The 21,393-nt window shown below is 37.4% G+C and overlaps 2 protein-coding genes across 4 annotated transcripts in view; one reads left to right on the top strand and one right to left on the bottom strand.

The window, feature by feature from the left end:
* FAR2 (fatty acyl-CoA reductase 2) overlaps positions 1 to 12,171 on the top strand; it is a 137,659-nt gene extending 125,488 nt beyond the window's left edge. For all 3 annotated transcript variants that reach the window (XM_066258028.1, XM_066258029.1, XM_066258030.1), the window contains 4 exons: positions 801 to 972; positions 4,967 to 5,096; positions 8,699 to 8,826; positions 9,866 to 12,171. In XM_066258028.1, the coding sequence (XP_066114125.1) occupies positions 801 to 972; positions 4,967 to 5,096; positions 8,699 to 8,826; positions 9,866 to 10,028 (593 nt within the window). In that variant the 3' untranslated portion in view covers positions 10,029 to 12,171. The remainder of the gene's footprint in view (positions 1 to 800; positions 973 to 4,966; positions 5,097 to 8,698; positions 8,827 to 9,865) is intronic.
* Positions 12,172 to 16,003: 3,832 nt separating this feature from the next.
* Positions 16,004 to 21,393, bottom strand: part of ERGIC2 (ERGIC and golgi 2) — a 38,853-nt gene continuing 33,463 nt past the window's right edge. The window contains exons 12-14 of the mRNA XM_066258031.1: positions 20,057 to 20,219; positions 18,555 to 18,637; positions 16,004 to 18,389 (exon numbers count right to left, since the gene is read on the bottom strand). Coding sequence (XP_066114128.1) covers positions 18,327 to 18,389; positions 18,555 to 18,637; positions 20,057 to 20,219 — 309 coding nt within the window. The 3' untranslated portion in view covers positions 16,004 to 18,326. The remainder of the gene's footprint in view (positions 18,390 to 18,554; positions 18,638 to 20,056; positions 20,220 to 21,393) is intronic.

Raw genomic sequence — 21,393 nt, forward strand, 5'->3', positions numbered from 1 at the left:
ACCCTGCCATTAGGGTCTATCCTCTCTTTAAACCCTCAGTGTTAGGGTTTAAGTGATCCCTTATGGAGATTTAAGTAAAATGTTAAGAAACTTTCCTGATGGTCCTGCAAGTAACAATGTAAACGAGAAAATAAGGCCCTTAGGCTCTATCTTGGGGCTTTTAGAGTAGACTAGATAGCCTTGGAATGAATGATGGATTAAAATTTTCCTAAATAATACTTTACTTAATAAGAAAGGGGCCCAATTCTGAACCTAGTCACAAAGTTAAATTTTGCAGGTGACTACTGGCCAGGATAAAAATCTTAATACTCTTTTTAGAGATTGATTATTTTTCTTTCTTTTTTATTTTTTATTTTCCCAAGTTAGAAGTGGGGAGGTAGTCAGACAGACTCCCGCATATGCCCTACCAGGATCCACCCGGCATGCCCACTAGGGGATGATGCTCTGCGCATCTGGGGCATTGCTCCATTGGGGCTGGAGCCATTCTAGCACCTGAGGTGGAGGCCATGGAGCCTTCCTCAGCGCCTGGGCCATGACTGCAGGAGGTGAAGAGAGAGATAGAGGGAAGGAGAAGGGGAAGGGTGGAGAAGCAGATGGGTGCTTCTCCTGTGTACCCTGACTAGGAATCGAACCCAGGACTTTCACACTTCGGGCCAACGCTCTACTGCTGAGCCAACCGGCCAGGGCCCAGAGATTGATTCTTGATCCCGCACAGCAAATCCTTATTCCTTTTTTCTCTGATCCCTGCACCACAACAGGCTTGTGCACTCTAGACTTACCACTGACTATTTTTTCCCCAGGGTTCCAAGTCTTGGCCACCTTTGAAAAAATCCCATTTGAGAGAGCTTTTAGGAGACCATATGCTGACTTCACAACCAACAGCATCACAACCCAGTACTGGAACGCAGTCAGCCACCGGGCCCCTGCCCTCATCTATGACTTCTATCTGAGGCTCACAGGCCGGAAGCCCAGGTGAGAGGCAGGGACCACAACTTGGCAAGTGTCGCCTCATGGAACACTGGGCCCCAAAGTCCTTAGCCCTCCCTTCACCTGGGGATCAACAATGTGGGAATCTAACACACACACACACACACACACACACACACACACACACGTATGTATGTATTTTGGGACAAGTAAAGCAATAGTCGTGAGAAGCCCAATGAACCTTGCCTTAAAAATCCTCCATCATAACAGAGGAAGTTAAATGTTAAGGAACTTGCTTGATAAATTCAGCAAGTGATCTCTTTTTTTTCCTACCTGAAAAAGAAAAGCATCTGAGGGTTTTCTAGATTGTTAGGTAACCGCCAGGTGCACCACGATGGTAGCTGTCTTGCTTACATGCATGGGAAGAAGCGTGATGATTTCCTTTTCATTCTCACCTCCCTCCCCCCACCCCCCGGAAAAGGATATTCTCATCATCCCCATTTTACAAAGGAGGGAACAGAAGCTAAGGGAAGGATTCAAATAGGCTCACAGGAAGTGATAGAGGAAAGTTTTGGAGAAATCAGAACTAGGCCTTCTGCCACCGAGGGTGGAGTGAAGAAGTGAGCGGGACAAGGTGGAGTGAAGAGTATGCAGGTGCAAAGGCCACTTGTCACCATGCAGCTGTGTGACACAGGACACACTCCTTTCTCTCTGTCTCACTTGAATATTATATGTGTCTGAAGAGTCATCAGTATTATACTTACCCAAGGCAATTCCTGCAATCAAGAATCAGAAATAGAATAGCCTTGCCTTCTGTGATAGCTATCTATATACACATGTATGTATATGTATATGTACATGTATATGTATATGTATATATATATATGTGGAAGTCTCTCAGCATGTTTAATTCCCATCCTGATTAGCAGAGCAAATGACTAAAACTTAAGCAATGCAGAGTTTACCATAATTTTTCAGAGAGCACCTTATTAAGTGTTCACAATTCAGTAACTGCTGGTTCCTTCTTGAGCAAATTGGAAAGGGGACACTGTGGACATGGGAAAATATTTGTATGGGGCTTATTACATAAAGATGGGAAGAGAAGAGAACTAAACATCATAAGCAGAAATGCTGAAGACTTTAAAATATATCAGGGACAGAAGAATACCTGTATAAATTATAGAGCAGTTATGTAAGCAGAAAAGAAAACACAAGAGTAAAGCACCCAATACAAATCCTTATGAACCTTTTTTGTTTGTGAGAAATTAAATTATAATATCTGTAGGAAATAATTAGGTTTGTTTTGTGATAGGAATTTTAAGAATAATCTCTATGGCAGAAAATGCTAGAATCTTTCTATAGCCTTTCCCTCACCAGGCATGTTTGTGTGTGATCTGTGCATTTACAACCACATGTGGAGATATAGTTTCGCTTTGGCCTAAACAAATACCAGTGTACATACATTTTTGTAGAACACGCCACTGGGTTTGGGGAATTCTGAAGGGGTGGCACTGCTGGGTGGGAAGGTATGTGGCTGCCCTGAACGAAAGTGCTGTCAGTCTGTCCTCCGCACCAGTATAGGAGGCACAGGTCTGTGCTTTATGACTCTCATCAATGCTTCGTGAAAATCAATCTTGTGAACTGTCAAACTAGAGACAAGAAGTGGCATCTCTTTGTTACTTTGATTTGAGCTCCAGGTCCTCCTTTTTGTTCATTAGACATTCAAGTTTTGCTCATTAGACATTCAATTTTTCTCCTCTGTGAGTTGTTTATTAGACAGTTATCTCTTAAGCATGCAAGTTTTCTCCTATGTGACTTGCCTTCTTCTATTTCTCACCTGTTTTTCTATTGGGTTGGTTTTATTAATTTATGGAAACTCGTGTGTGTGTGTGTGTGTGTGTGTGTGTCTGCGTAAATCTGTATTTGATATATTTTCTCCAAGTCTGTTTCTTTTCTTATAGCTGTTATTATGAATTATTTTATAAAACAAGGGAAGCTACATATAATGTAGTTCTTAAAAGCATGGAGTTTGGAGTCAGACTTCTGACTTCACAATTGTAGCCACATGAACCCTAAATTACTTAACCTCTCTACATTCTAACTTCCTCACCTGTTAAAAGAAAAAAAGGATAGTAATACCTATCTTATAGGGTTTTGCATAAGTGTGTGTAAAGTACAGTAATCACTGCTATTACTAAAGAAATTCTAAATTTTTATGTGACAAAATGAATCATTCTTTTCCTTCATGGCTTTTACATTTTATATATTAAGAAGACTTCTACCTGAAAAATATAAATGTATTTTTTCTTTCTAAAATATACTATTATACTGATATAGTCCTGTACATCCAATGATATCATTGCACAGTAATTATTTTAAGAATTAAGTCTATTGAAGTCACATCAATTATATCAGTTATAGAATGGGTAAAGAAGAATGTCTTATTTCATTCAGTTTGCTATAACAGCATCATGGGCTGGGTGGTTTATAAACAACAGAGGTGATTTCCCATAGTTCTGGATTCTGGGAAGTCTACGATCAGATGCTGGAGGTTGGGTTTGAGCTGGGGGCCCGTTTCCTGGTTCCCAGACAGCATCTTCTTCCGCGCCCGCACACGCTGCAGGTGCCGAGGGAGCCTTCTGGAGGGTCTTTTTATAAGAGCACTCCCCACCTCCCAGTCTTCTCTTCTAAATACCATCACTTTAGGGAGAATATGTTTCAACATGAATTCTGAGCGGACACATGTATTCCATCCATAGCAGATGTGTTAGACAGTAATAGCTAATTAAACCTCTGTTATGAAGCTTGTATCGAAAACAGTGATTTTACCTCCTGCCTAAGGATTTCCCATAATACAATAAGAGAAGTACCTCATGAGTCATTAGGAACGACCAGAAATAGGCATTAGGATTGACCAGAAGAAAACACCAAATTCCCAGAACAGCATCAGAATTCATTAGTAGGTCAACTACAGTCATCGCTGCTACCAAGATTTGCCTAACTGAGTAAGATGAAAATCAAATGTTCTATAGGCCCACGGTGATTGATAGCCAGAACACCCAGGTTTGAGCATGGGCTCTGTGACCATGAACCTATTAAACTTTTTGTAAGAGGAAGATAAATAATGTAGACCGCGATGACCTCACAAACTCATGTTGAGGAGCAATTAGATCACATATGGAAGTTTTCCGTAAAGTGTTAAGTTGGGAAGGACGCGCAGCAGGGGTGTCCGGCTCCCCAGCACAGATGGCAGGTGTGGCCTCTGTGAGGAATGGGACACAGGGTGGTGAGAAGGCAAAAGCAGAGTCTTTCTGACGTCCGTCAAAGCTGGGTTGGACTTCTGGCTTTGACACCTATTATTGTAGCCACTTTATCTTAAGCTCACTTTACCTGTTCATAAAAATGCAGATGTATACGTACCTCACAGGGATGCTATGAGAACTAGTGGAGATGGTTTCTAAAAGTATCAGCACGAGGCCGAACAGAGCAGGTTATCCACGAGTGCGTTATTTTTCCTTCAGTCTGAGTTACAGTTAGTATCTGGCGGCGCGGGGAGAGGGTTCCTCCTGGGTCGTGAGGGGAGTGGGCGCTAACACAGTCAACAGTGCGGCCCAGAAATTCCATACTAAAACATTGGACCAAGCTATTTTTAAAAAGTCAAAGAACATACAATAAAAAAGAGAAATAAGTTTTCTAATTGTCTACAGCAGACTTTAAAAAAAAAACAGTATTCCATTAATGGTGGCTATCTGGCTTGGTTTTAAAATGTTTGCTACTCTTGAGAAGGAGATGGTAGAAAAGAGGGAGAGCAGTTTGGTGGAATTAAAATGCCCAATGGAACTTCTTTAGCTTAACCCCCACCCCTTCATTCAATAGAGAGTCATTGTGGAAGGCGGAAAAAAAGAATAAGACTTTTATTGAGGATTGGGGAAAAGAGAGATGGGATAATTATTATATTGTTCTCAGGCATCGCTGTAGAGTAACGGAAGCAGCCATCTGTGCTGTGCTGATCTCTGCTCTTGTCTGCTCTTCACCTCAGGATGACAAAGCTCATGAATCGGCTTCTGAGGACCGTCTCCATGCTGGAGTATTTCATCAACCGCAGTTGGGAATGGAGCACGTTCAACACGGAAATGCTGATGTCTGAGCTGAGTCCGGAAGACCAGAGAGTAAGTGCAGCCCTCACTGACTTCATCAACAGGAAAATCTTACTCACTTGGAATTGAGAAAAATTTGACCAGGAAAGCTGATGGATACAGTTTTAATTAAAAGGATCAGTCAATGTTATCAACTCAGTTGCAGGAAACAAGTTTAATGTAGGTGAGAGACCTGGGCATCGGTTAGATCCTTACTGCTGTTCCGCATTCATGTTTCAGGTACTTGGGCTTCAATTCTTGCTCACCATTTTAGCTGTTATCTTTTCAACACCTTCTGTACCTCCACCTTTTCCCTAACAGCCACCACAGATGACTAATAAAAAATAATCACCTGTTGCTCATAAACTCTCTCATACATTCTTCTTCTTGTCAAATCAAAATCATTTGGCATCTCGAAACCTAAATAGTTTCTTTCATATATATATATACATATATATACATATATATATACATATATATATATTAAGCAAAGAAAAGAAAGAGGGACAGACAGGAAAGGAGAGATGAGAAGCATCAACTCGTAGTTGTGGTACTTTCATTGTTAATTGATTGCTTTCTCATATGTGCCTTGACCGGGGGAGGGGGGAATCCAGCTGAGCCAGTGACCCCTTACTCAAGCCAGTGACCTTGGACTTCAAGCCAGCCACCTTTGGGCTTAATTCAGTGACCATGGGTTTATGTCTGTAATCCCATGCTCAAGTCAGCGACCTCAGGGTTTCAATTCTGGGTCCTCAGTGTCTTAAATCGATGCTCTAACCACTGCACCACTGCCTGATCAGGCAAGTTTCTTCCTTATGTTTTAAAATCTAACCACTTCTTCCATTTATTTTATTTCATCTAAGACCCCCTCCATCAGTATTGTCCTCTATCCAGCCTTGTCGATCATCCTCCCTGTAATGATTTCAACAATTCATACTTGTATTTCTCAAAACAAGCCTTCATTTTAATTGCTCAGCATCCATGCTATTTACTTCTTTACATTAGCTTTTGGCAATCACAAACAAAAAGCCCTGAAATCTTTGCATGTTCTGAAATTCACAAATATATTATATAAATCTTTTATACTTTTTACATGCTCCTAGCTTTTCTTCTCAAGGAATCATGAGTTCCCTGAACATGTCAATAGTTTTCAATTAAAATTTAAAACTTTCACACTCGTGATTGACATTTTCCCACTAAAATCTTTTTAAAGAGAAAAGCTTTTCTTGATTTAACTTATCCTCAACAACATGTAGAAGAAACCAAGTCCCACTGAGAAGCAATGTTGGATAGGTAGCTGGCCTCCTTTGCCAGCTAAGGATTTCACTGCCACAAACCAGCCTCACAGAGCATGATTCAAATACCAACCCTAATTTTTTTTGAGGAATCTCCATACTGTCTTCCACAGTGGCTGCACAAGTCTGCCTTCCCACCAGCAGTGCAGGAAGGTTCCCCTTTCTCCACATCCTCGCCAGCACCCTGCCATCCCACTTTTAAGAATATATCCCAAGAACACCATATCACCAACTGAAAAACAGAAATGCACCCCATGTTTATGGCAGCATGGTTCACAATAGCAAAGATCTGGAAACAGCCCAAGTGTCTGTCAGTGGACGAGTGGATTAAAAAGCTGTGGTACATATATCCAATGGAATACTATGGGGCCATGAAAAAGAAGGAAATATTACCTTTTGCAACAACATGGATGGACCTGGAAACTATTATGTTAAGTGAAATAAGCCAGGCAGAGAAAGAAAAATATCATATGACCTCATTTGAGGAATCCAAGGAACAATGAGAACTGAGGAACAGAATTGAGACAGAGGAGAGATCAAAGGGACCAGAGGAAAAGAGGACAGAGGGAAAAGGGATGATAGGATGGGATAAACCTGAAGGGGAGGGGGGAGGGTGCTGTGGGGGGGGCAAGGGAGATGTTGAGGGGAATATGGGGGAGGGGAATGATTCAGGGTGACCCTAGAATCTATGTAAACATAATTAAATTAAAAAAAAATCCCAATCTTAGAATGTATGTCACTGAACCTAAGGGTTACTTGCAAAGTCAAACACTCTGAATGTTCTATTGATAAAGTGGATGAGGTTTAGAGTGATATTTTAACTGAAATTATCACTGAGTACCTCTACAATTAACATGAACTAGAGCTATTGCTATTTTCAGAAATGTTTACATACCTTGTATGGATAAAATTCTTGTAAGCAGCTGTCTGAAATGCATGGATAATTGATCAAACCAGCTCAAAACCTCAAGCTATTGTACATTATTTTACAAATTAGCTTAAGTTTTTTTGTAGGCTTATCTTTATTGCATTTTCTCCATGAAATTCAATCACCTAAACTATTCAAAAACTAATGAAATTTAGTTTCATTTTTGACACTTTACTATTTTAACCTAAAATAACTTAAACTTTCATGAAAAAAATCAAGTCTGCAGTAGATTTACAGATGCTTCCAAGCTATTTTAGTAAAGGTGACAGTCCTGACTGCTTGGGTTTAATTGCCAAACTCTGGCAGGGCTCGACTTCAGTTTGATTTGCCACATGGGGTTGGGTTTCCAAACCGGGGCTTCCTTGAAACCTAACTTGGAGAAGTGAAACAGTATAAAAGTGAAGGCCTCTGTTTATATGGATGAATACATAATACATATTTAGTGATACTGTAGAAAACATGTATATCCAAACAAAATGATACAGAATTCCTTTTGGAAAGCAAGTCATCTTTTGGACAAGTCTATGAAACTCTCTGTAAATTGTTAATCTCATGGGCTTTCTTTGTTAATACTCAAAACCATCTCAAAGATTTGAGGTATCTTACAATAAGCACATATAAGAGACAAAATAGAAATAAAATAAAATTGAATTAAACTATTAAGTCACGAATGAACAAATAGAATGTCCATCTGCAGTTTACAAGATCCTGCCTAAGTCATTGCAGTTAAACAGTGAATCTGTTCTTGAGTGTTTTTGGTGAAAAAGTAAAAAGGAAAATATAGTTTTGTGGCATTCCTTGTACAAGAGAAGAAAATATACTAGTGGTCCAAAAGAAGCAAAGTTTTCCTTACCACTTACCTCTGAGAGAAAAGTTTTGAAGGGCTTCATTTAATGGCACACACAATGGAAAATATCTCTAAAGGAAATGCTCAATATAAATTGATAAATTATTCCTCAAGGCTTTGCTCCCCAAAGTTGACCTTAATCTGAATAACAAAGTGGTGATATTGTAGAAAGGATGGCAGGCCAAGGGGATATTACCAAAATTAGGAGAAATGGAAAGAAAACGATGCATAATTTGTGTTGGTCCCTAACATATTGTTCCATCACTTTTAAAAATTCATCTGCATTTACTTAAAATGAAATTAACTTTAGCCAGACTAATACCAGTTTCTTACATTTCCTTCACAAGGCTTCCTAAAGGCCAAATATAAATATTTGTGTTTAGTCCATGTTTAAATACTGCTAAGCAAAGGGTAATTCCTATTATCAGTGCCTTTGAAGTAACAGCTCAAATAATCTTCTAAACTGACTGGTTACTCATTCATGTAAAAGAAACTTCATTAAGTGAACAGAGTGATTGTCCAGCCATGCAATTCTGACAATCCTTTATCTCTTTCTGCTTTTCAGGTATTCAACTTTGATGTGCGCCAGTTGAACTGGTTGGAATACATTGAAAATTATGTTTTAGGAGTTAAGAAGTACTTACTGAAAGAGGATATGGCTGGGGTCCCAGAAGCAAAGCAACATTTAAAAAGGTAAGTATAATCATTTAGTTAATACTATTAGTTTACTAATAGTATTTATTACTATTAATTATTTTAATTGCTATTATTTTTCTATTGCTATTATTTTATTAACTTTTATTTATATCTATTACTATTAATAAATTTATTACTGTTTATCCTATTAATTATTGAGCAATTACTATGTGTATGTGATTTTATACCAACCATAAGACTTAAATGGAGGAGGGGAGGAATTAACATTTTTCGAGCGTTTACTACATAAAAAATCCATATACTTGCCCTGTAATACAATTTCGTTTAGACTTCACCATATCCCTATGAGGCAGGTATTATGTCTGTTATCCCATTTTCACCAAAGAGCTAGTTAGGTGCAAAGAAGGTAACTTGTTCATGTTAACACATGGTAGGTACAAGAGCCAAATTTGAACCCAAGGTTCTCTGATTCTTTTACCATACCCCATGTGATTTAAAGAGTACCAGACCGGCAGGAGACCTGTTTGTACTATTTAACATAGGCAAATCACATAACCACTCCTCAAGCCCTTCAGCTGCCTTTAATCTGTCATTAATCCCTGAAAGGACAAAGAATTATAGCAGTAGGGTGTAATTCTGATAGAAGCAAAGGGTTTTTAATACAGAGATGGTAAGGATGGAAAAGAAAATTGCAAACAGAGTGGAACTTTGACTCGAAGGCTGGGAATTTCAGGACCTACCCTAGAGTGAACAAGAACCAGTGAGGATTTGAGATACGGTAATATGATCGAAGTATGTATATTTAAGAAGCCTTGTTGGTCACATTTGCAAGATAGGTTCAAGAGAGGTATGAGAAAGAGAAACCAGTCAGGGTAATGTGACAGAAATCAGGTTATTGTGAAGGAATGCTGTGGGAATAAAAGATATAAAAACACAAGGCCATCAGGCCGTACTGGTGAGCGTTTCATTATTAATTATTTGCCTGTCACAGCCAGGAAAAGATGTATTTATGCTTCAGATAACATTGTTGGGTACTGGCACTGTTTTAACTTGGTTACATATGTCTGTTCCCCAGGCTCCGAAATATTCACTACCTCTTTAATACTGCCCTCTTCCTCATCGCCTGGCGCCTCCTCATTGCAAGATCTCAGACGGCTCGGAACGTCTGGTTCTTCATCGTGGGCTTCTGTTACAAATTCCTTTCCTACTTCAGGGCATCCAGCACACTCAAGGTCTGAGAACACTTGGCGATCTCCATTTATCTGGAACCTCTCAGATACCTCTACAACAGCAAACTGTGGTTCTCAAGACTAGGAAGTTACAAAAACACCCAACCTCATTACCTGTCAAATGTGCTGTCATGTATTCATCCCTATGTCTTAACTGTCTATTCTTTTTACTACAGTGAGAGAAAGCAAGTCATATCTTAGCCTATAAGCATACATATCTTAGGAAAAATTTATTTTCAGATTGTTCCCTACCACTCTAGTCTATGTCCTTGAATATAAAACACCAAAGTACAACCCTCTTTCCATAGTTAACATTTTTCTCCTTGACAGGGCTAATTTCAACTGAATGAACATAGAAAAATACATGGTAGAAGCTGAAATATGCTAAAGAAAGGCAGTTCTGATCTTGGGACCATTCAGGGGTACCCAGTACAATGACTTAAAATCAAAGTGGAGGAAGAATGGCCTCAACATTCCCTCAAATGCTGTAAAGGAAATAATTGTCCACTGAAAACTCAGCTTCCTTTTTGCAATATACCTTGGAGTCCTGGTTGAGGGCTGGAGGAATTAGAAAAGTGGGTTTACATTTAACATTTTTCTCAATTCTATCCACTTTTGAAACTAAACGAAAACTGAGAAATAAATGATTATGTATAGAATGAGGGCTCAAGCATTAAGCATATATGCATTAAAGCCATTTTATATGCTTTTAACTAAAAATTAATGCCCATAATTTGAATTTGATAACTATTATTTCTAAATCTTTTGAATCACCAGTTTTTCTGACAACCTTCTCTCAAGAGTTCTTTTTTTTGTTGTTGTTCGTTAAAGTCACCAAACCCCTTATATTTCAGCTTATTTTACTCAGGCCTCAACCAGTGAGTAAATGAAAAGTAAGGTCCTAGGTTGGAATAATATAAAAACCTACTCCTCCTCTGATTTTTCCCATTGAGGAAAACAAAATTTAAAAAAAATTTTTAATGTTTTACTCTTTTCCCGTAAAGTGGAGACTAGCCTTCTGTGAGCACCAGGATTTGCCACTATCTTAATCATTCCAGCTGCACAACGTTAACTGTACACTGTACAGCAGAGACGTCATTCAGTAATGCGTTTAGAGAATAGGGGTTGTTTTATTTAAAAATATTTTATGTATAATGAAAATGAATTAGTAAAGACTATATTTATTCTCAGATTTCTATCTTAATAACTACTATCCCAGCTTTCCTCATATTGGAGAGATCAGTGCATGTTGGATTGCAGCATTTCATGTTAAAAAAACATGGATTATTCATTTATAGGCTCTAGGGCCTATGCAATTAGAACGGCCACGACCACGAGGAAATTACACGAGCATAAAATATGAACAAGTTATGTCTGTGCTCACTTCCTGGAATAACTGGGAATGCGCAGAATGGCACGCCCAAGTACTGACGTGTGCAGGCCTGGACAGCAGCTTCAGTACTGCCCGAGATTTCTGTGAATCCAGAGGGCATGTGGGGGAACTCTTCTGGGCAATGTCTTTCCCAATCACATCTAAGCTCTGGGAATTGCCTACCTTCTGGGGCAGACAACCCAGCTCTGAAACAAAACACCTGGTGATCTTTAACTGAAGATGTGTATACGAGATTTCTGAGTTACACTGAGAAAGACACAAACTACGGATACGGTAAAAATGAAATCAAGATAGATAATTCAGTGAAATTGGACAAACATAATAGTTCTAAAAATGTACTCTTTTGATTATTGCGTTTCACTAACTCAGTGAATTCCACTGATCACGTATTCATTTTGACTTTTGATTAAATGAAAATTTGAATTAAAAATATCTCTCCCTCCCAGTGTTGTATATTTAACTGCTGACTACTGCAGATCTCCCTGCCATTGAGAAAAAAGGACACACTCTTTCAAAGAATCCACCAGACTAATATAAATTCACATATGGATACATAATGCTTCACTTTTTCTGACATCATTAAGAGGGAAGCATGTTCTGTTTGTGGCATTAGAGAAATGACATGAAGTTCTCTTGTGACTAAAGAGTTAAAGTAGATAGCTTATCTGTATGAAAGAAATTATTTTAAGTCAAGACCAATTAACAATTGTTTGACTGCCTAATATATATAGCACAATAAAAAGGGACCTTCTACTTTCACTGGGGGGGGGGGCGGGAGGAGGGGTGGTAAGCACAAAGAAAAGGATTGGTGTTTAAAAAGAAGTTGTGGGAATCTCTACACCCTATTCTGCACTCGCCAGATACCTGATAACAAAAATAAATGCTACTAAATCAGTAGCTTTGTGAGCACTGAACGAGTGGGTTTTGGAGCTCATTGTGTGTTTTTACTTGCCCGCTGGGTGCAAGCTAGGATTAAAGCTAATGGCCCACAGATATATGAAAAGATGCTCAGCTTCATTAGTTATTAGAGAAATGCAAATCAAAACTACAATGAGATACCACCTCACTCCTGTTAGATTAGCTATTATCAACAAGACGGGTAATAGCAAATGTTGGAGGCTGTGGAGAAAAAGGAACCCTCATTCACTGTTGGTGGGACTGTAAAGTAGTACAACCATTATGGAGGAAAGTATGGTGGTTCCTCAAAAAACTGCAAATAGAACTACCTTATGACCCAGCAATCCCTCTACTGGGTATATACCCCAAAACCTCAGAAACATTGATACGTGAAGACACATGTAGCCCCATGTTCATTGCAGCACTGTTCACAGTGGCCAAGACATGGAAACAACCAAAAAGCCCTTCAATAGAAGACTGGATAAAGAAGATGTGGCACATATACACTATGGAATACTACTCAGCCATAAGAAATGATGACATCAGATCATTTACAGCAAAATGGTGGGATCTTGATAACATTATAAGGAGTGAAATAAGTAAATCAGAAAAAAACAAGAACTACATGATTCCATACATTGGTGGAACATAAAAATGAGACTAAGAGACATGGACAAGATTGTGGTGGTTACCAAGGGTGGGGGGAGGGAGGACATGGGAGGGAGGGAGGGAGAGAGTTAGGGGGAGGGGGAGGGGCACAGAGAACTAGATAGAGGGTGGCGGAGGACAATCTGACTTTGGGCGAGGGGTATGCAACATAATTTAATGACAAAATAACCTAGACATGTTTCTTTGAATATATGTACCCTGATTTATTAATGTCATCCCATTACCATTAATAAAAATTTATTATAAAAAAAAAAAAAAGCTAATGGCCCACCAAAATAATAATAATAAATAAATAAATACTACTGTGCTGAAGAGTCACCACCAGAGGCAATACTAGAGAAAATAGAGGCAGTTGGGCGCACACCTCAGAAAAACATTCCTCACAATCTGATACTAGCCTAACATCACCACCAGTTAACACTTTACCTGGCTTAGAATTTCAAGGTTAAGTAGATTGATCAGAGGGACTAAAAGTTTCCAAAAACATCAATAATATTCAAAGTTCACAGGAATCACATGCAAATTTCCACATGGCTGTTGTTCTGGAACTGCAAACCGAATGTTCTGGAAACAAGCAACTACCCATAGTAAAAAGTCATGTTTGTTCCATATGCCCACACAGAAGTACAGAAATATGCCCGCTGCCTAAATTCCTTTCTAAAGATATAATAAATTTATATCTTTAAAATTTTTAACAAAATAAAACTAGCACTTGCTGGTTTTAAGATGCAATTTACTTGACAGAAGGTAGTGCCTGGTGAAGTGTAAGTAAGTATGGCAAAGGATGCTTAACTGAAATTCAGTTTTAATAGCTAGAAACAGCTCTTCTGATATACATATATTTAGGTAATGTCACTACTTTATCTGGAATACTGATTCCTACACGTAACTGTAAATAAGTGGGAGATGTGAGGTTGGCAAACTTGCAACAATTCTAGAATAACTTAAGGTTAAGTATTGTACAGAAATCACCAGAGTATTATAACTGCTTGAAAACAGAACAGAATTTATATTTATGACAGATTTATGAGTTGTTGCTGAAGGTCTGCTTTGGTATGTAGCTGTCATTAATATGAGACACTCCCTGATACCTTCTTATTCTAAGTTTTATCTTAAATCACACAATAGAGCATAAATGAGTTGTATTTTGAGGAGCTGTTAATCTCCTTTAGATAAAAATTCATCAGAAAGAGGGAGTTTTACTTTCTGTTCTGATTCGGACGCCTTTGATTTCTTTTTCTTGCCTAACTGCTCTGGTTAGAACTTCCAGTGCCATGCTGAACCCAGCTGGTGAGGGTGAGCATCCTCATCTTGCTCTGGACCTTAGAGGAAAAGCTTTGAGTTTTCCACCACTGCGTGTATTAGCTGAGTATCAGTAAACATTCAGTACAACTTGAAGTTGCTAAAAGAACTATGTAAATGTTTTTGATTATAATCTTCAACTGTTTACAGGTTTATAGACCTAAATCAATATGAAAAATATAAAATCAATCTCATACAGTAACATAGCTCCATCTGGAGCAAAAGCAAATGTAACCAAGTGGTATCTAAAGACTGGTAGTTTTCCTATAAGGAAAGACAAGCTTAAATATGAGAAACCTTACTTGCAGGTAAATAACTAAAAGGACAAAGAAATTATTTTACGTGTCATTCTTCTATTAAGTCTATATATGTTCAAGATTAAGACACTAAATTATTTAGTTCTCTTTCTTTTTTTAAAGATTTAAATTATTCATATTAGAGAGGAGAGAAAGAAAGAGAAGGGGGAAGGAGCAGGAAGCATGAACTTCCATATGCGCCTTGACCAGACAAGTCCAGGGTTTTGAACCGGTGACCTCAGCATTCCAGGTCAATGCTTTATCCACTGCGCCACCACAGGCCAGGCTAGTTCTCTTTTCTCCTAAAACAAAAATCCAAGGCAGTTTGTTTCCTGCTCTCAAAATAATGCAAATTGATTGCATTACTAAAGAAATATTTAAAGGGGGGGGGGGACTACAGTAAGGACATACCAGTACTTGGATATTAATTCAGACATCATACCATGAAGAGGTGAACAGATGGGGCTCTCCCCTAACAGAGCTGACAAAGGGTAGCCGCCTTGGCTTGCTGAGGGTTGGCTAGAGCTCTAAACAGAAGGGAAGAGCTTAAGTAGGGGCAGAGGGCAAGGGGAGGTTTGAAAGGTCCCCTAAGGCAAGGGCTTAAGCAATTTTTAAACAAAATATGCATCTTGAAGTTCACAATTCCAAGTTTTAAATTTTGAATCAGAGAAATTGCATGTAAATTTATTTTTGGTACTTGAATTACTAACCGGAGACATAAAGACAGAATGTATAATATAGCCTCTCCTCTTATACCATTAAAAAATAAAGAGATCTAGTCATTCTTTTATGAATTCCAAAGTTGTTTGTATTAAACATAATTTTGCTTGAATTTGTAAATTATAAAAATTGAGTGCTTTATATCATAAAATGTATATGTGATATTAATAACCTAGATTGATAATTAGGATTTTGTAATTCTGACAAATATTAAGTTAAGCTTTTCCCAAAAGGTCGTCTAAAGTGTACAAATCCCACAGCAGAGGTATTCCCCTAAATATTTCATCTTATAGGCCACTGTATGCAAACACAATAAAAAAAAACTTTTATATAATTTGAGGTCTCAACTTTTAAAATATTTATGCTGAAATACATACATTGTAGACATTATGAATAGCCTAATGAAATAAAAAGGAGGATTAAGAAAGTTAGGTATCCTACTGAAGACACCCCCAGGCACAAGCCAGAGTGCATAATAAATAGGTCAGTAGTGTTCTCTGCAATTAAAAAAACAAACAAACAAACAAAAACCACTTGGTGAGATGACCACCTAACAAATCTTAATATGCAGGCATACATCATCCATCATTCAAAAGGCTGGTAAGAATGTTGTTTTGATTGCCAAAAAATCTGAGCTTGCTATTCAGTGTTATGTGGTCTTAACTTTTAAAATCAAAAGCAAAGCAGGATTTTTTAAAGAAATTCCATTCATAGTTGTTTTTTAAATTTTTCCATTGATTTGAGAGAGAGGGGATGAAGGGGAGAGGGATGGACAGAGAGAAGCATGAGCTCGTTGCCCTTAGTGGTTCCATTTAGTTGTGAATTCACTGATTGCTTCTTGTATGTGCCCTGACTAGGGATCGAACCCGCAACTTCAGTGCACCAGGAGGAGGGTGCTCTATCCTGAGTCACCTGGCCAGGGCCCTTTCATAGTTTTAATGGGATAAACTAATTCAATTAAAATTTCAATATAGTGCCTGACCTGTGGTGGCGCAGTGGATAAAGCGTCAACCTGGAAACACTGAGGTTGCCGGTTCAAAACCCTGGCTTGCCTGGTCAAGGCACATATGGGAGGTGATGCTTCCTGCTTCTCCCCCTTCTATCTCTCTCTCATTCTCTCTCTCTATTTCTCTCTCTCGCCCCCCCTCTCTAAAATGAATAAATTAAAAAAAAAATTCAATATAGTATTTGAAAAAATTAAAAATTAAAATCGTATATAATTTCTAACACTCACATTAAATATATTTAACTGTTACAATCTTAACAGAAATTCTACAATAAATCATTGTCTTCCTATTAAAAAAAACAACAAAAAAACCTAAAATTTAATTGAACTTTCTGAGAAGTAGATTCACAGAGCCAACATTCAGTCTAAAAATAGCTAAGATCCTAATTCTAATTAAAATTCTTTTTGAAAGATGTTCTATTAGTTCCTAGTTTAATTTAATTGGAAATAGTTGAAGAAATCAAAAACACAATTACTTGGAATTTTCTGGATTCAAATCTTTCAAAGTACGTACGTCACCTGTGTTATTCAGTTAACTTCATGGCTCTTAGTGATAAACTATTTTAAACACTGATGCTTCTGTTATTTTCTGCAAAAACCACTCAGCATAAGCTTACTACAAAGTAGTTTTATCAGTATTTCTCCTCTCCATTATGTTACTGTCCCAACTGTTTTCAGGAAAACTAATTCACTTTCAAGATCCATTTGAAACACTCTTAACTTGTGACAGCCTAGTCTCTCAGATCCATGACTCTCAACCTAGTTTTTCAGACTTGGCTTTGTTACTTACCTGGAATTTTTGTTTCCCCGTCTCCCTAAGATGATTCTTCTATCATTAACTATTACAAAAGGAAAACTGATGTTGGCAAACATAGTCCAAATAAGCTTTTAATGGCACCTGAGTGATACCTCCCTCTCATTATTTTTAATTTTTTATAGTCTGAAATTTTTAAGTCAACCCTCAAATAGTACGAAAGCCAGACAACACAATCTAATACAGAATCAATCGCATTCAGGACACTCTGAATGCAGATACTTGTTTCATCCAATTTTACAGAATAATGGACATCATTTAATATGATATGACATTACCTTGTTTTGCTTATATAGTCGCCTCACACCTCCATTTTATAGAAAGTTACCCTGTTGCCTACTCACCACATGTATAAAATATTCTACTTTTTCTGTTCATACTTTACAAACTGATAATTCCCATCATCAGTAGTGGATCTTTTTATTACTCGCCCCTTACTCCCAAAATACACCAACAATATAATGATCAGATTAGGAAAGTTTGCATCTTTTTTTTTAAAAAAAATGTGCTTTCTTCTCCCTGTTTAAGTGCCCACTATACAACTTGTGAATGACACCTGTTACATATTATAGCACCTATGCACCTGTCCCTGTAAGAATTCACCTTAGTCTTCCATGGCACTGCCTTAATAAGTTAAAAAAGTCAATAGCCAGAGTTAAAGAAAAGCAGTTCCCTTCATAAAACAAAATTACTGGATAAAGGGTCTCGTCATTATGGCTTAACATTAATATGGCTACAGCATGGGACCCCGTCCCTGTGTACCATTCTCAACAATGTGACCTGATCACAACTTTTTAAAGTCTAGACTAGTTTTCCATATGTTTTACATATTTTATTCTGACATCGTATTTTAAAAACAAAAGGACGCAGACATTAGCACTATTAATGCCTTTATCTTCAGATGTGGTTTGACTTCTTTCCTTCAGGCTCTTCAAGGCCAGATGTCAGCACTGCCCATCTGCTGTGAAGTGTCAGAAGGGTCATGTTCAAAGTCATACTCCATTGGGCTTCTGAGCTGCACGCTTCTTCCAGGGCATTTGTAACAGACACACATATACAGGGTTTCAGTTTGGGCTTTTTTCTTTTGTATTTTAGGTATGATGCCTGCTTCTCATTCATTTTTTTCCTTTGAATATATTGCACAATATTCTATTAGTAAAAAATATTTTATGTCTCAGGCAAAAAGTTTTTCTCCTTTACTCAGGAGGTGCTAATGTGTATTATTTTGTAAAAGAGGTAAGTGGTTGTCTGTGTGGCCATCTTCAAAGGGGACCTATGGAGAAAAAGACCAAAGCATCAGTTTTATGCCTTACACTCTTTCCTCTAAACACAATGCTTTATTTGGGGCATTTTTTTTCTGGGCACCAAAAGATACTATTTAGATGTAACAATGGTACCATGAGTTAGAGATCAGTACCACTTATAGTATACCACTTACAGAATTGACAGGTTTGTAGGATCCAAGTCTGAAACGACAGTAAATTATTTCAACTATAAATTTTCCAATTCCGTGTAACATGCCTGTAATTAAAAATGTTTTTAATTAAAATATGCTTTTTCTAAAATTTTTTTATTTTATTTATTTATTTATTTATTTAGAGAGGAGAGAGAGACAGAGAGAGAGGAGAAAGAGAAGGGGGGAGGAGCTGGAAGCATCAACTCCCATATGTGCCTTGACCAGGCAAGCCCAGGGTTTCGAACCGGTGACCTCAGCATTTCCAGGTCGACGCTTTATCCACTGTGCCACCACAGGTCAGGCTAATTAAAATATGCTTTTAATGTCCTAAATTGCTATTTAAAAATATAAAACTAATTATAACAATAGATTAATGAAGGAAAGTAGTTTACTTTACTCACTCCCACAATTAAAAATAGCAAGACAGTTAAATTTTAAAAGAAATGAATTTTTATCATTTATCTTCCCTTTACCCTCTCCTACTTCCCCCTATAAATGGTGACCTGAAGTGGTGAACACACAATACAATATACAGGTGATATATTATAGAATTGTATTGTACACCTGAAACCTATAATACCTTACTAATCAATGTCACTTCAATAAGTTCAAATAAATAAATTTCAACAAGGAAAAAAAATAAAACAAATTAATTTCTTTTCAAAATTACAAGACCAAATAATTTATTCCCTTGACAAAACAATCTTTGCAAGTGTGCTTAATACATCTCACACTCACACTCACATAATTTTGAAAAACAAATACTACCAGCACCACAAATTTAAATGCATTTAAATGAAGCAGTGACAAAGACTTCTATAAGAAAAGCTAGTCATTCATCTCAAAAATATAATTCAAAGTATATAAACTACCCAGCTCCATGTAATATTGAATAGGGGTGGGGGTTAAAAAAAGAACTATTTCCTTTATCTACTGTACTTAATTCTCAAATTTTCGTGATTCCAATTCTGCAAGTTATATCACCTTTGAGAGAACCCCATTACCTCAGGGCAAAAAGGCCAAAAAACACTGACTGACCTATCACAAACCATAAGACATGGTTTTACATATTGTAGTTTAAAATGAAAAAATTTACATTCAAGTGTCTACTGTGTCTAGGCACCTTATATCATCCTACAACACACTTGCAAGTTAAAAACTATTATTCCCTTTCAATAGTTGCGAAAATAATTTCAGAAATGGCAGGTGATCTATACAGGCTATCACTATGTAAATGGCAGGACTCAGATTCACTTCTAGGATCTTTCTAGCTCACTAAGTAACCTCCCTTGATCACTAAATACAATGAACTTATGTTTAACGCTTAATTAACTTTGGAGGTTTGAAATTAAGTCTTAAAGAAAAAGTTTTTTATACCTCAAAACATAAAAAGTATATTTCTTGCCCCTTTTAAGTAAAAGCATCTTAATTTCAGTGTCTGCAACACTTTCAGAAATTAGACAAAAAAAGGAATGAATGTTAACCTGTTGTTGAAAAGATTCCTCCAACGATACCACAGAGCCTTACAAAAAACTGCCAGAATGGCATGTGTTCTTCGGTAACTGTCACCATAAGAGAACTGAGATCGTATTTCATAAATATCCCAGAGACTCCATGGCTGCCTGCAGCATGGTTAATGACCCGTTCCTAAGAGGAAGGCAAAGGGAAGGGCAGAGACAGGAGGCAGAGAAAACCAGGACTCAGGTCATGTGGTTACTTACATACAGTCAATATGAAGTCCCACACCCCTACCATGTGAGAGGGACATTCAATTCTCTTTATGCATTGTCCTACTAAAATAAGATCTTAAGAGATAATCAAATAGTTATTCTCTGTGTGGTGAGCTTTGGAAACACCCAAGTAAACAGACCCATTCCTATTTTCTCTAAAAGATCACTTTACATACAAGTTTTGTACTGAACTCAAGAGCTTACAACTGTAGAGCACAGTCTTCATTGAGCAAATCAATAAAAACCAAGTTCATATTTTGATATTTTTTATATTTATTAAGAATTTATAAAATAATCATATTTACTTTCTGCGATCAGATATAAAAACAAACAACTGCACTCTCTGTTGTTCATTTTAAACTATATGAGATAACATTACAGGAAGAAAACAAGGCATTAACTTGACAAATAATCAATATTTGAGCTACTGATTCATTGTTTAAAGAAATTTTTTTCTTGAAAGAAATGTAAGTAAAATTGTAAACTTATCACAGTGTACACACCGAAAAATTCTATTTTATTCCATTCTGTTTACACTTTAAAAATCAAGTTTACAAACTTTCTAATAACTTTCTATTACAGCTCAAAGCAATTATGCTACCACCATGCTTTGTTATGACTTTTATGTCAGTCATTTTGACTAAGCTGTAAGTACACTGCAAGCTTTAGAATACAAAACCCCCCTTACCTATTAACACAACAGAGCCTTATACAGCCATTGTTCAAGTTTCCAATAAAGTGACTTCATCTTAAAGCTCTGATATGTTCAACCGTGCCAAAATTACAAATATACTGTCCCCCACTATGGATGAAAGATGTTTCAGGGATTGGTCTCCATATAAGAAAAGACTAATGATTCCCTTTGGGTTATAGGACCAGTGAAGGTCAGTGCTCCCCATTTCTGTCCTGCTCATCCTCCACTTTCCCACCCCCAGTTACTCTATTTTTTTTAAAGTGAAACACAACTGTTTTAGTCACCATATCAGCACCAACACACCTTGTAATGGTCGAATGCTCTGGGACTTAATTTTTTTAATTAATTTTTTTATTTAAAATATATTGTGGAGGTAATTTCGTATCAGTATACAGAT

The sequence above is a fragment of the Saccopteryx bilineata genome, chromosome 2 (assembly GCF_036850765.1).
Source record: "Saccopteryx bilineata isolate mSacBil1 chromosome 2, mSacBil1_pri_phased_curated, whole genome shotgun sequence".
Lineage (NCBI taxonomy): Eukaryota > Metazoa > Chordata > Mammalia > Chiroptera > Emballonuridae > Saccopteryx > Saccopteryx bilineata.